The sequence below is a fragment of the Pelecanus crispus genome, chromosome 2, assembly GCF_030463565.1.
Source record: "Pelecanus crispus isolate bPelCri1 chromosome 2, bPelCri1.pri, whole genome shotgun sequence".
Taxonomy (NCBI): Eukaryota; Metazoa; Chordata; class Aves; order Pelecaniformes; family Pelecanidae; genus Pelecanus; species Pelecanus crispus.
In genome coordinates, this window is record NC_134644.1 from 138913024 (window position 1) to 138929490 (window position 16467).

The 16467-nt window shown below is 37.9% G+C and overlaps 1 protein-coding gene across 1 annotated transcript in view; it reads right to left on the reverse strand.

Moving 5' to 3' along the window:
- The window catches only part of TRPA1 (transient receptor potential cation channel subfamily A member 1), a 37391-nt gene extending 21294 nt beyond the window's left edge, over positions 1–16097 (reverse strand). The window contains exons 1-9 of the mRNA XM_075705865.1: positions 15918–16097; positions 13064–13226; positions 11813–11988; positions 9936–10043; positions 9407–9515; positions 8903–9048; positions 7287–7423; positions 4414–4462; positions 511–610 (exon numbers count right to left, since the gene is read on the reverse strand). Coding sequence (XP_075561980.1) covers positions 511–610; positions 4414–4462; positions 7287–7423; positions 8903–9048; positions 9407–9515; positions 9936–10043; positions 11813–11988; positions 13064–13226; positions 15918–16037 — 1108 coding nt within the window. The 5' untranslated portion in view covers positions 16038–16097. The remainder of the gene's footprint in view (positions 1–510; positions 611–4413; positions 4463–7286; positions 7424–8902; positions 9049–9406; positions 9516–9935; positions 10044–11812; positions 11989–13063; positions 13227–15917) is intronic.
- Between the last annotated feature and the right edge of the window lie 370 nt (positions 16098–16467).

Below are 16467 nucleotides of genomic sequence, written 5' to 3' on the forward strand. Positions count from 1 at the left end.
CTATTAGCAAGAGGAAATATAGTAACAATAATTAGCTTGCACCAAAAGTGTAGTAATTGAAAGATATAGCTCAAACATTTTCAAGATGACTGTCATTATATAAAATCACAGGTGATGCTTGAAATATGGGCTTTAACATTTAAAGATTGATTGCTGGTACCAAACATGAGTCTGTATAAGTGGTGTATTTATTCCACAGTTCTGCTTACTTTGTGAACTCCTAAGGAATGCAGCGATGGAGTGCCAGTGCCACCTCTACCTTGAGAAGCATGACACATGGCATACACATTTTTCTACAGCCTGTTCACTCTGTATATAAAAGGGTGAAATCATCCCACTAATTCTTCCTGTATCTCAGGGGATACCAGCACTGTGCAGCTGTTTAGCTCAGCTGCCCCTGGACTGTACGCTGAAATACTGAATTGAAATTGAGAGGAAAGTTAGATGCAGAGTTTTAACAGGTATGAACCCTGCTCAAAGGAAGTGTATCACATGTATATTCCTTTTTACCTTTTGAGAGCAGTAAATTCACAATTTTCCATGATGCACAAGAAGTGGCCAAGAGAAGCGGGGATCGACCTTCTATGTCAACACTATCAATATTAGCCCCCTGCAATAAAGAATTTCAAGTTTATCATGAATAATGAATAAATGAAATTTTAAAAAGGTGCTGCCCTTTATAAGCACAGTGCAATTACAGGCATTCTTAGTAACTCCAGATGCCCCAGATAATTCAATAAACACATTACATCTCTATATAAAACTACTATGTTTTAAACAGCCCAGTCATCTATATATATAAATTTAGATGCCTAAATAATACCTACTTCTAGGTATACTGAACTCGCAACTCATGATCTTTTGTTAGGGTACCTTTCCATATCATTTAAATACTCAAAATATATAATTCTAACTTGAAAATACTGGGATTGAAGCTCTGGCAAAATACAAAAATTGCAGCCCTTTTGAATGATGTGGTCTTACTTATCAAACAATTAGCACAACAAGACCCTTCTGAACCTCTGTGCTATATAAATACTGTTCAAGAAGTAATGCATCCAGAGATTAGTAAAGTTCAATCTGTATAGCTTGATCTATCTTCATTTTCTATCCTTTATCATAAACTGTACGAGCCAAGTTAATTTTGACTCCAAAGTAGCTTTATCAACAGTGGACACATTTTTATTCTCCAAACTCAAGGTTTTTGATATGACCTTTCTCCTTAGGGGAAGCACAAGGACTGGAATGAGGTATTCTGGCAAAAGCCCAGTTTTGCTGTTTTGTCTATTTTTGCACAAGATGCATATTGCCAGGACAGTATCGTCACTATGGTCACAGTATCACCACGATCGTATCAGCAAAATAGTATGAGTATAAACACACCTATCTAAAAAAATTCTGCCAACATGGGAGTATGAAGATACAAGTAAATGAACCAATGAGATGTACGTTTAGTTTATGATGTTTTAGATATATTTTTTTCTAGATATTGAGTTGCAAGTCAAATTGGATGAGTTGAACAAAGTACACAAAAAAATCTATTTTATTTCACATAATATCCAAAGGTCACTGAAAAAAAAAAAAAATCAATGGAGTTTTTCCATTAACTTGAATCATCTTTGGGTCCAGTCCTAATTCGAGAGAGAATTAATCATAATCATGAGCAATATTTACTTTCTAGGATGGTAAAGCCTGCAATGTAGTAATAAGAAGCATTTAATAAATGTACAGTGATTACTTTACCACAGAGAACAGGAAGCTTCCAGTGTATGCTGATGAAATGTTTGAGAGTAACACATACAGGACCCTTTCCCCAGTTACCTTTCTACAAGGTCAGACAGACAACCTCTTAAAAATGTTCTTATTCATCAAAGAAACAGACCTTTCTTATCCAAGTGGCTCATTCATTTCAGTGAATACAGGGCAGCAATTTCCAGTTAATAACACAGTCTTTAATCACCTTGCCTCCAGGCATTATTTATCACTATAAGGAGGAACTTATATATTGCCACATGTATTTAGCACATTTATGATACAGCTGAATTAAGAGTCTGTAAATTTAGTTTCAGAACTCCTTTTACTTTTGCATTTATACATTAACATATAAGAATTAAACAGAAATATAAAAATAAATATGCAAATAATAGATAATAAAACAATTAGTATTTATACCAATTTAATTCTTCATTTTTCTTTAAGTGAAGACAAAAGAAGCAAAAGAGGAAAAAGGCAGTTCAAAAAAAGAAGCAAGAAAATGTATAAAATTACTGCTTATTTACTTTGAATAAGCATGTTTCAATACAATTACTGAAGTAAACTCGGGAAGCACCAGACACCTCAATGCTAAATGGTCCAGTACACAAGAAAAAAAAAAAAACCACTAAAAGATGCAGGGAAATTGCTAAGATGCTAGCTAAATCATGAGACCTTTCTCATTTTCATGTCGTTATTCTTCTTTAGAGTTGTGTACATAACTTGTAAATACAATCACATCATTTGCACGCACGAACCAGATACTGTGCACCTAATTGTCAAATATGACAACGGCCACTTTGACATTATTGTTAAAGTCATTGTGCTTAAAATGCTTAATTTGCAAACCAATTTATAAGTAGCATTTCTTTAAAGCTATAAAGTTTTGTAATATTTAGAAGTTGGGAACAGTGACCTAGGTTTCTGTCTTTTGCCTTTTTTTAAGGCTTTGGTTAGCTTTCAGTTACAGCAAACAAGCTGTACATCTCACCAAAACAAGAGCACATACTCATTGCCATGTTATGTTGAGGCCAAAGGCAAAATAATGAAAAGCTCTGCAAGAAATATCTGGAGAGTTTGATTCTCTGGTTTTTGTGTAGCACACTGAGCTACACCTCACAAAAATATCAGTGTAATTTAAATGTAAAAAGCATACATAGTGTGCCTGGACAATTCTGTTTAGCATAGCTAATCTTACCTTTTCTATCTAGAAGAGCTAGATGTAACACTGTATCTGTTTACAATGGCTCTTCTTTTCAGACACAAAAAGTACCAAAAATAAGATAAAGGAAGTAATCATTGTAAGTTAATGTGCATGAAATGTGGATATTTAATTATAAAATAACTAAATTTTGTTTATTAAAACCAGAAAGCCATTCTGAACTGGAATTTGCTATTCCTTTTGAGCAGTAACATTGCTCCACCTTTTCTTTTTCACCCTCGTGTACGCCACAGCACAGGCAATACATAGTGATTTTGCCAGGAGTCCAAGAGAGCAGGCAGCACGGGTTGTACATGCTGCATCCCACTAACCCCAACTGGCATATTTTGATCCATTCCCAGACAGGTCAAATGAAAACAGTCCTACAACTTTGAAACACATGCTTTATATGGGAAGCCAAAAAAACCCCTCAGCACAGATTCTATGAAAGAGGCCAAAATAGTCAAAATGACACTCGAGGAATAGAAGTTTATTCTTAGCAAATGCTGTGTTAAAGATATTCCCTCTAATACTTTGTGCACACAAGCCTCCACATGCAAAAACTGGTGCCTGTATTTATCAGGTAATAACTTCTGTAGATAGGCTGTGTTGTCAGACAAGTTTAAGCAGTCAAACCTCACCATTTCACATTTGAATTAAAAATAAGGACAATATCTAGTTCTGACTAAATCCAATCCCTGTAACAGAGTTTCTGAGAAAAGTAAAACTGAATGTAGAGAGAATTTGTCTTAATGTAATTGTCATGAAACTAAGTAAAAAACCTAAACATACATAAAATGGAAAAGTAGTCTGCTGACTTTCAAAAATTTCCTCATCAGAGTGGGGTATATAATGGTTCTATAAGCCTTAGTTTAATTGGTATAAATGGACATTTGGAACATAGCCAGTAGCATCCCTGGTTACATTTCTTCTTTCTCCCTCATAACCATTCAGTGAAGAAATATAATGAAACTACACAGAGTAATAACTATTTCTAGATCATGCACAAACTTCAATACATGGCTATGTGATCCCAGAACACAGGGATCTGTATGTACATACTACTACAATATGTACATACTTCAAAGAAAGGATTTCTTTCTGGAAAAATCAGATTAAGTTCAATGCATATTTAACATTTATTTCATATTTTATATCCTAAAAGTGAGGACGACAGAACCAATTTGTCATAGCTGGTAAAAGATGTTTATGAAACCTTTCTGAGTAAGTAAAATGTAAATAAAAATGCAAGCTTTCGTCATCTGTAACTGTGGGATGCTATTATGGAGCCATAACAACTGCTGTACTGTAACTGTCAATTCTGCATTATGAAATACCTCTCTCTCTCTCTAAAGCACCTATACCTGAGAACGCATTCTCTTTTATGAATTTCTCTATGCAGACCTGCAGTAATAGATAGCAATAATCTCTATAAACATGTTGCTTGATTAAATATTTACCATTGAAATCAAATACTCTGCCAGTTCATAATGATCAAACAATGCTGTCCTGTGGGGAAAAATGAAAAAATACAGTAACATTAGAAAGGACAATGAAGTTTCAAGCCAAAGGGTAGCATTTTTCTGCATTTGCTGCATTTTCTAATATTTTCAAATAAATACATTTTAAAATAGACAGAGAGATACCTTTATTACATAATTCATTTTAATAAATTGTTTCCATTTTTGTAGAGTTTTGTTTTTAAACTAAATTCAGTTCAATTAATACACTGAAAACTCACTGCGGAAAACAAAGACCTCATTGCTAGGTCAACAAGCATTTTACCACTGATTTTTAACAGAACCAGTCATTTCATATGTCAGACCTTTCACTGTGCCAAACAAGGTCAATACAGAATTCCATAAACTTCAGACTCAATTTGTTCCAGGCAGACCTAGAACCTCAAATCCATTTCATTGATCTGATCTTCAAAAATAACTTGCTATATATTATGTGTAATAATGCTACAGTGGGGTTAAAATGCCTATGACTTAGTGAGACATGTATTCTTGTGGCTAGCAAGTCTACTTGAAAAAATATGAAAAGATATACTGATATAAATTGTGATGACATTTATTTAATGAAAATATTTTACAGCTGTCTATACACAAAAAATTCTCAGGTTTTATTCTACAAGCCATTGATATATATATTACAGGAAAAAAATGGTCAAAGCAGAAAGTATAGCACAGTTAATACGCACTGTAAATGTTTGAAGAAGTCAGACCCCTATTAAATATTTTGACTCAATGAGAAACACAGAAGGACAGTTCCAAGGTTGTACTGTATCTCAAAGATAACAGTTCCCTTAGCATTATAAGAGGTAATAACACAGGGTGTACTATAGTTAGAACTAATTACTCAAAAGATGTATTTAAAAAATCATGTCATGGTTCCAAATAAGTAGAGAAGCCTCCATTATCTACAGCAGACCCCTCCAGCCAGGCATAAATACTGAATGCTTCACAGAATTCAAAATAAATTCCAAGGTGCCTGAAGAGAGAGCGAAGACATTTTATAAAATATTTAGAACAAAACATGACAGTAGGAATGTGAATGGACCAAGTCCTGTCTATGCTTCACTGCTCCTTCACTTCTCAACAAGTTAACACTCCTACTCAGTTTATTTACATTCTGAGAGATTTGGGTGATTTTCTACTTTTCTGATGATTCTTGGTAATATATTTTTTTTCCTGTTTCACAGACACAGGGAGTAAAAGAGTGTCATTCTTTTCCCAAGCTTTTTCCAAGGACAATCATTTTCATGGATATGACAGCCAGTTATCTATTAAGTAGTACATTGTGTCTGCACAATTTTCTTTGGCGTTCTGTCATCACTTTGTCTTCAATAGTGTTTTATCGCTGTAGCATTTCCAAGTGTACCCAAACCTTATCTTAACTTTACAACACACTCCCCTTTTAATTTCTTCAACTATCTTTGAATCATTCCACTTTATACTGTGTCCAAAGAACAATCATCTCTACTGTCTCTGACTTTCTACCAATTATTTCATATTGTAAAACTCTTCGTAGAATAACACTGTAAAATTATTACACTTAATGCAGTGAGACATATCTTTCTTGCAAAAATGTACAGATGGGTGTCCTGGTTTTGGCTGGGATAGAATTAATTTTCTTCCTAGTAGCAGGCATAGTGCTGTGTTTTGGATTTAGGATGAGAATAATGCTGATAACACACTGATGTTTGAATTGTTGCTAAGTACTGCTCATGCTAGTCAAGGACTTTTCAGCTTCCCATGCTCTGCCAGGTGCACAAGAAACTGGGAGGGGGCACAGCCAGAATAGTTGATCCAAACTGGCCAAAGGGCTATTCCATACCATATGACATCATGCTCAGTATAGAAACTGGGGGGAGTTGGCTGGGGGGCAGCGATCGCTGCTCGGGAACTGTCTGGGTATCGGTCAGTGGGTGGTGAGCAATTGCATTGTGCATCACTTGCTTTGTATATTATTATTATTGTTATTATTATATTGTTATCATTACTACTACTATTTTACTTTATTTCACTTATTAAACTGTTCTTATCTCAACCCAGGAGTGTTTCTCTCTCTCACTCTTACTCTTCCAATTCTCCCCCACCAGGGCAGGGGGAGTGAGTGAGCGGCTGTATGGTGCTTAGTTGCTGGCTGGGGTTAAACCACGACAATGGGGAAATATACTACCTTCCACAGAGTTGGTAGCCAGCACTTTTAACTAAGAATCTTTCTGCTACAGAAAACTGAGGAAACTTCTGCACAGTCCAGTGCTCTGGTTTCAAACGGACTGTGAAAGACTAGAAGTCTAGAGGATTATTACATACACAAATGCCATCTGCAACTTTGTAGTTATATGCAAGTGTACCAACATCTACTTGTAGCTGATCAGCTATAAGATAATTTTTAGGGGAAAAAAAGAAAATATTTTTTTAAACTGTTTATATTGTTTTTCATTCATTTTCTGGAGAACATAACCCCATCAGACAAGGACATTTGTTCCGCAACCTCAGAAGCTGTTAACAATTCCATAAACTTCTTCACCTACTACTTTACTGGAGTAAATTTTCAATACAAACTGTTACTGACCTTTCCTTAACATGGTTCCAAGGTAACTGGAACTGTTTTGATTTTGGTATCAGCACCAAAATCTTTAACATTCTGACCTAATTACTGACTCTTTCATATTGTACTAAAACCATCCCCCATCCCATAGAGAAGTTCCAACCCATGTGGAAGGGTGTTCCAAAGTATACTATATAAAGTATAATTGGATGCTAAGAATAACTAATATTATGGCTCACAATTTATAGTGAAGTCTGGCAGAGCAGCTTCCTACCTGTGAAGCAATGTTTCCTTATTCCCATCTACGGCATCAATAATGGATTCCTCACCAGCATAGGATGACATCATTAACTTCACAATCTCAGTTGCTCCTTGAGTGGCAGCAAAATGAAGTGCTGTGCATTTTTCATTCTGTAAATGGGAAAATGAAAAAAAATTAATATTTAAACCCCAACAACCTAACCTCCAACCTGTTAAACACACTAGTGATCTAGCCCAAGATTTGTAATTCCTAAATGCTTAAACTTCTATGCAAGTAATGAAACCTTAGTCTTAACTAAAGTAGTGGAACTCTAAAGAGATCTTAAAGACCAGAAAAGACTAAAGATATAGTTTTAAAGGATCACTGCAACACTTCTTATTATTCTAAGCCAAGTCCCTAAGATGTGGGAAACTTACACTCTTAACAATCTTTTGTAGTTGAATTAATAAACAGAGACACAGAGCACCCTTTAATACAAGAGACGAAGCAAACGAAAACTACAGAAAACCATAGGTAGACCAGGACAAATGAATAAGCAAACAAATGTGCCTATATAATACAGAAAATGCATAATTTCAAAATGTTTTTGACTTCCTTAAATGGAATTTTCCTTAGATGTCGTTCTTAAATAAAATTTTCTGCAGGTTAAAAATATGTTGGTCTAATATGTTATTAAACTATTATAAGCTAGACAGTCATGAAATTATTAAGCAATAAATAAATCATTAGAATAAGATTTGCCAAAACAGGATTTCATTTAGCTAGATGGCATAAACTAGCTTTGATACATGCCTGAGGGTTTCGATGTTCTCCTTTTCAGAACAGGAACATTTCAGTGAATGCATTGGAATGGGCTTTTCCACAATGCCATAAGCATTCTCAACAGTCTTACCCATCACAAAATCAGCAGCATAAATCATCTCATTCAAAAGCTGGGTGTTCAAAGAATCAAACCAATAAAAGAAGGCTAAACCATGTTTATCTTTGCTCTCATGAGTTGATTTGAGCCTTGCAAACAATTTGATTAATGATAGGTATCTTCAGAAATGATTATTCATCATGAACCTGAGCACAGGCCCTTACACCAACAGTACCATGGTAGCAGCAGTAATATCACAAATTTGTGCTTGCTTACAAAGAAGATACTGTAAAGGCCAGGGCAAGGCTGAGGATAAACAAGAATGATGCGAAAGTGTCAGATCGAAGATCCCATTTCTGAGAACGGATGATAGCAGGTGCATAGTAAAGAGTTTGTGAAGAAGGCCGTACCATTCTCCCGAGCGCTCTCCCAGACTCCATCTGTTTATGACTCAATGACTTCCTGAGCCAGAGCGAATGTCATTGTATTCAGTAGTTGATGACTGATTTTCTTCTATGGATCTGCCCAAATGGATTTGGTATCCATGCAAACTTTTCACAGCCACAATATCCTATGTAACTTGCGTGAAGAAACCTGCCATTTTGCCTGATTTGAACTAAAGACTTGTTTTCATTTGCTGCTCCCTAGGTTTTGCATTGGAAGAGACAATGAGCAATGATTATCTACTCATCTTCTTTTCATACCACTTAGAGATTTAGAGATATCTAGGTTTTATCAAAATTATATTTCACTCCATTCGAAGTTTTACCTGTTTTAGATCAATTTGAGCTCCAAATTCAATGCACATTTTAATCATTTCAAGGTCCCCACTTTGAACTGCCAAATGAAGTGGACTGCACTTTCCATTATTGGTAAAATTGATGTGGGTTTTAGCAGAGTGACCCAATTCTTCACCTGAGAAACAAAGATAAATGGAATTGTTTTAAGCAAGAAAGATAACAGATGCTATCAAGCCTTTCAAAACAAGTATATTAACTGTGGAATAATATTCTCCCCCTCAAAAAAAGAACGTTTCACATCTATCATTAAACAATGAATGGGTACACATTTAGTAAAGCAGTTAAGCTGCTGCTCCAATCCTACAAAAGTTACTAGCATGAATGGCCCATAGGGATAATTGCATTAACTTCTTGTAAGTTCAATCACAGTTATAAGTGCTTGTTTGCACAGTTCTTTGAGAATTAAAGCAGTAAATTGGTAATGCTACTATAAATAACAAATCTTACTGACTGCTTGGGAACAACGTATTTACCTTTTTTTAAAAGAATTTCCATACATGTTTTTGCACCCGAAAATGCAGCTGCATGGATAGGCATACATCCGGTTTTGTTTGGTTTACATATTTTTCCTCCATTTTCAATCTGAAAAATAATGCCTGGATATAGCTTAATGACATACAGAAAATTCTGACTAATGAACATAACTATTACAGGTATAGTCTCCTGGGTAGCTGTCTCCTTTTTTTTATGTTGTGTATGCTTTGTGAAGTTTATATACAAACACCTTTTGCATGTTATATCCATATATCTATACATACACGTGCTTCATTCTGTGTTCTGATGACCTTCAAAATTAGTTTAAGTTTTTTCTGTTTGCCACTCAGATATATTTATATATGCTCTTAAAAGATTAAAGTTTGTTAGTAACCTATGCAAAGTAACTTGAATATTAGGTCCACGATTAACCTTCCTCCAATGAACAAAGACAGAACACACAGACAGAGTAACACTGCATCAAGGTAAACAGAATCACATCAAAAGATGATAGATAATTACACCTACCAGGATTGTCAGTGCTTCAGGATTATCCTTGTAACATGCTACAATTATAGGTGTGTTCCCTGCTTCACCTTCCAAATTAACATCTGTACTGCTATGCTGGACTAAAATCTAAATGTTTAAGAAAACATTCAGTCAACCATAAGCCAAATACAACAAATTTTGTATTCCATTACTTTTGTTGTTTATCACCCATAGCACTCTTGTGACTTACTCTTTTTGCATGCCAACAGCCCACAATGCATAGGCAGAGGAGGGACAAAATGAGGGAGAATGTAAAAATAAGCAGGTGAAAAATGCAGGTGAGAACAAAGAAAAGTAAAATTCTTTGCAGCAGACAGCTGGGTAACTAGGATAAACACTGCACATGGCTGCAGAGTATCTTAAAGTTTTATTTAACAATTTCCCCAATACTGTGAGAAAATCTTTTCTGTAGCAAATTGCAGACGGTGATTTTCAACTGAAGTTTGTTATAATGTCTTGTAATATTCTGTATTCCCCGGAAAGTTGCAATGCTGTCAATGCTGCTCGATTAGGCATCTATAAGCTCAAGGGAGATGGGACTTGATGAAAAGAGGGACCCTTCCAGTCCTGAATTCCTGCTTCAGTCCCTATGTTAACAGCTAACACTGAGCTATCAGTATCACCAAGTACCTCTGTGACTGCTTCCAGCATTTTCTGAGAGCAAAGGATCTGGAAATAATGACCATACTGCACCGCATACTTATGCTTCTATGTACATATTTATTTATTTGTCTTTCAGTAATTCCAACGAATTTTTCTGTACTGGAGGAACTGGCACTTTTTAATCACTCTCAGGCAATTTGACAATAGAAACCAAAGGAAAATTACTTGAAGAAACAACAAAGTAGGGGAAAAATGAGAGCACATATTTAGTCAAGAGCAGAGCTGTAAAATAAACCAAACCCAGAACTTGATACAAAGCCCATTTTAAAAATGTCATTGCATTTCAGATTTTATGGTTCTTAATCCAAAATAAATAAAGATGTTGTAAAAGATAGAATCATGTGAGGACAGTGAAATATTTCAGCACTGAAAAGCTCTAAAGGAGTTTAAGTCTTGAATACAGGAATATGTTTTTCTTTCTTTTGTTTGGATGAACTAGAAAAAGTGACAACTTTAAAGGGAAAAGCAAGTGATGTGGTGTTAAGGTTGTATTCACCTAGTAAATTTGAGAACTTTACAAATTCTAAAATTCTACCCAAATGCCCCATATGGAGTGAAAACATTCTCATTGCACTTGGACAAATGATGAAAAAATTATGCGGCTTAAAATCTCAATGCTGTTGCTCTTTTACAAGGTTCAAAATGGACACCTTAGTAATTTCTTCACAATATATTTTTGTGATCTTTAATTGCAGCTTTAGTTCTTCTATTATTCAAATGATTATTACAGTGTTGGTTTTAAGAGCTGTGTTTTTTGACTAGTTCTAATCTGCTTTTCATAAAAAAAAAATACAACAGTTTCAAGAAAATTTTGATACTTCTGTGACTCCCTATACAATTGTAAAAAAAATAAACAAACCACAAACATTTGAAATAACACATGACTACATGAAATTTTAGTGTTAAAAAGAACCTTTTTAAAGAAAATTCCTTGTGTTTGGAAGATTTAAAAGAATTCTCCATGAAACATAATGACTACTATCATAGCACAAATACCAATATTTATATAAATCAGTAAGTTACTTTTTACTTGCTGTGTTAAGAAGACATATTTCTGTATGTTACAAATCCTGCTCACTAAACAAAGCGTATGAGGAGATAGGGCATATATAAAACAAGGTCTCGGTGTTCTGCACACAGCTGCTATTGAGCTACTTATCACATCTGTATATTAATGTGGACTTGAGACTTACCTTAACAATTTCATTATGCAGGGACTGCACAGCCATATGCAAAGGTGCCATCATATTGGAGTTGAGAATGTTTGGATTGGCTCCTCTGCTGAGAAGCAAACTAACACTTTCAACCTGGTTTTTCTTTGTGGCCCAGTGCAGTGGGGTATTTCCAGAAGAATCCATCACATTTAATACTAGGTCAAGGGAGAGAAAACAAAACAAAACCAAAACCAAAGCAAAATATCAAATTTTCTGATCGCACTGAAAAAAAAAAAGTGTCTTCAATGGAGGTTTAGGTCTGTGTTACTGCATTTCTTTGAAGAGAAAAAGAGAAAGACTGCATGTCACACATGCAACAAATGTGAATAACTAAAACAAGAGGTAATAAATAAGTGCTTGCAAATTGTAAGAAGATCAAAGACTGTGTCTATTCTGATTCACTTAAAAAAATAAATCAATAAATTTACTTACAAAAGTAAATCAATTCACACCAGTTATAAAACTGGTCTGTTCTACACATATATTCTGAGCTTCAAAAATTGCAAATAAACTTCAACAAATATTCTAAAAAATTAAACCAAAAAGTATATACCGAAAAGAAAAAGAATGGATTTCAGCCAGAATAATCTAAAATTAGATTGGCCATCATTAGGTGAAAAAAATGAGCTTTCCACAGTCTATCAGTGGAGTCCTTCGTAGTTCACAATGCTTATTAGTAACTACTAAACAACACCTTTTACACGGAGTGTTTTTTCATCATTCACGGCCCCATGTTCTCCTACTTACAACTTCTTCCCTAAATTTCTTTAGATGGCCTATCTCATCAAATGTTTATTCTTCCCCACTATTAAGTAAACAAGTTGTGATGACAACTTGAATGACAAGTATAAGAAACCTAATTAATTCTCTTTTACATTTCCAGTATTATAAATGTAACAAAAGACACATAACATAAATAACGAAGACAAGAAGTCAGGCCTACTGTACTTCACTGCAGTTTTCTTTTTCATATCTGAAGACTGTAAATCTGAGTCCCAAACAAAATAAGATATATCAATTCACTGCATTAGAGATAAAACAGTCCTAACGTAACAAGGGCGACCCAAACCACACCCAAGACACTGCAAGCTGTGGCAGACAGTTTCAATTATATTTAAATCTATAAATGTAGATAACACATACCAGTTCTGCTTCAGTTGGGTAACAAACACTTTGACTATTGAACTTTTTTATTCTCTTAAATAAAATAGTCCATGAAATGTGTGTTACCTTCAGAGGAAGAATCGTCTATGATCAGCTGCATTAATTCTATTTGACCTCCTTCTGCAGCATGATGCAGTGGGGTGGCATTTAATTCATCCACTTTGGTAAGCCCAGAACGATTCTTCTTAATGAAGCTCCGTAGCCTACAGGCACTTCCATCTGAAATCACCTATTTTGGACACAAATTTTCGCATTTTCTCATTCTCCTAAGAGGCAAGATGTTAGCAATACTATATTGTGTTACTGTGGGCATGCTACCACTCAATATTCTCTCCCAACTGCTCAGTTTCACACAGAAGTACACAAATCCTGACCAGATTGAGTCAACAGTGAAACTCAGATTGATTTGATTGATTGCAAAATCACACCCAGATGAGAAACAGTGCAAAATTAACAAAAATGGAAATTATCTTGAATACACCATTTTGTCTTCTGTAGTAAGCTCAAGATCCTCCCTCCACCATGGAAAATCTTAAACAAGCAAATTCATCACTTACTGTTTTATACTCTCTCCAGCTGTGGCCATGTCAAATGAATTCAACAGAGAGGAAAAAATAATAATCTTGATAAATTCCTTTTCTATATCTTTCTACAGAGACTGATATTATGTCCCGGGCTTTCAAGTTCAGCTGTTGGGTTTCTGTGATCTTCTTTACATCAGAGCAACCAATAAATTCTTTAATTTCAACAGTATATGGAGAGCATCCCATGGGCTACTATCTCAGTCTGAAAAAACCGAGCATCTTCACAGCGTAATACAATAAAACCCCCACTGACAGCTCAGTCCTCTGACACCTTGATACTTCCCTGGTACTGTGCTCTGCAACCAAAGCCCACTATGGAAAGCCTGCTGATTCTTACTTTACGATGTTCTCCAAATATTTTTGTTAGAGTGTTTCAAAACCCATACTTGTATATGAAGAAAAATGATAGAAAAGAATGATTGCGGTAGAGTGGACAGGACTTCAAAATCAAGCTATTAAAAATTAAAAGGGAATAAAAAACAATTCAAGAGGAAAAAAAAAGATAAAAATGCATATCAGAAGTAATGCAAACCTTTCCAAAGATTTGTTAGCAAGCAAAGGGTAAAAAAAGGATATCCCCTAAAAGCACTGTTCCCTCCTCATCTGCCAAAGAACAGGAAAATTTTGCTCTCCAGGATCCTGAGCCACAAAGACTCAACAAGTTTTGCTGTCAGTAAGCAAATACACATTACGGGGCAGTCCATTCATACACTTAAGCATGTGTTTAACTTCTTCAGCTTAATAGTCCCATTGACCTCAGTGAGGTTACTCGTGAATAGTGTTACAAATGTGTTTAAGGGTTTAGAAGACTGAGGCCAAATACAGGGGTAGCATCTGCTTCAAAAGTGCAATTAGAAAAAGCTAGCAGAAAACAGGTGATACCACTGTGGAAAGGGTATTTAAGACAAGTCAACTGTCATAAAAATAAGAGGTCAATTACATACACAAATATCTATACATCTTACATACATCAAAAAGTTATTTAAGAAAACCTTATTATAAAGCCCAGTATCTTCTATTCCTTCTAATATTCTAACTTCATTTTAATTGTAATGAATTTCAAATCTTTCTATTGATTTAGACCACATTTCACCACTCTTTACACTGGAATTTCTTGTCAATGTAAGACAAAATGTGGCCAAAACATGGCACGACGATAATTTCTGTCAACAAAAGTAAGATTTTCCAGCCAATACTGCAGTGTTTCATTAACAAAATAGGTAAGGAAGAAATCAGTTAGGTGTTCTCAGTACTTCGGTTGGTTCAAAAAGAGCAGAGCAAGCTGTTTTAAGCAACAGCAGCTCCTTTGCACTTTGCCTGAACAGCTCTGTAGTGGCAAATCACCCACCAGAGTGACCAGCGGTGCTATGCTGAAGAGATGTTGCTCAGGACTACAGCTAGCACACAGAAAACAAGTCTGGAAATCATCTCAAGAGGTCTTTAAATCCATCCACATACTTGGTCAAATTTTTCAGCCTACTCTTAAAAATCTCAAAAGTTACCGAAGTCATTTGTCCCGTAAGCAACCTCCTCCTCTGCTGAATTATCCTTACCGTTAAAAAAGGCTTCCCTAAAGTTTGGTCTAGGTCTCCCTAGCAGCAATATAAATACATCACTTCTTGTCCTACTCCCTATGGAAAAGGGAAGAGGTTATATCCTTCCTGACAGCAATTTTGCATTTGTAGGTTGTGCTGCTGGTTGCCTTTCCCTTCAAACAGCTCCAGGGCTTCTAAACTTTCCTTTCGGGACATTTTTGCTGGATGGTTTACTCATTCCCACCACGACCTCTGGACCTCCCTCTAAGAGGGGGACTCATTCTGGGGAGCCGCGCCCAGCGGGGACATGAGCCCTGCAGCAGCTGCCTGCCGCCCACCGCCTGCCCCTGCCACCCCGCATCCCCCTTCGCCTGCTCCCCTCCCGCATTCCCGCTCGCCCCGCTCCAGACTTGGCCACCCAATGCCACGGTCTCCTCCGCCTTCACGCCCCATGGCCAGGGCAGCTCCCAGCCCGTCTCCCACCCCTCACAGCTCTTCCCTTACGGCTCTGCTGATGAGGGAGGGGAAAGGGCCTCCTGGAGGAAAGGGTCTTTGGGATGCAACCAACGCTCAGCCCGCACAGCTGCCTCCAGAGCCCCCACCTCTCCCTCACCTACCTCACCCTCCGCCTTCACCCCTCCTTGTCCCAGCGCCCTCACAGGCGCCCCCGTCCTGGGCACCATCTTGTCCCGCGCCGCCTCGGTGCCTCCGGCAGCTCGGCTGCCCGCGGCTGTCCCCTCACACTCACAGCCACCACCCAGCCCTCGGGACCCCCACCTCCTCCAGCCCCTCCCCACGCACCTTGAAGACATCCTGCGAGGCGACGGAGGCGGCATCCGCCTCGCAGACGACGCCCTGGTAGGAGCTGGAGACGGCCGCCTTCTGCCGCGACTGGCAGAGCCGCAGCAGAGAGCGCTTCATGGCGCCCGCCCGCCCGGCTCCGCGCAGCGCCCGAGACCTGCGAGGCGAGAGACCGAGTGAGGGCCGGCGCCGGTGCCGGGGCCGCGCCCGGCCACCCCGCCGAAGCGGCGGCGGCAGGAGGCGGGGAAAGCGGGCGGGGGCGCCGCCGCCGCTGCCCCCGGGAGGGCGAGCCGCTCCCCGCCGGGGCGGTGCCCGGGGGCGCGAAACCCCGGCGCCCGCAGGGGCCACCGCCGGTGGGTGCTGGGTGGGCGCCTGGCGGGTGGGCGGCCGGCCCCGCGGCCGGCGGGGGAGCTGCGGCGGGCAGAGGCGCCCGTGGCAGCGTTAATTGCGGGAGAGGGCTAAGCGATCCCCCTTGGCTTTTGGGTGGGGGTTTTTTTTTTCATTCCCTGGTTGAGCAGCTGGCAGTGGCGGAGGTCCCTGGCGATGTGCG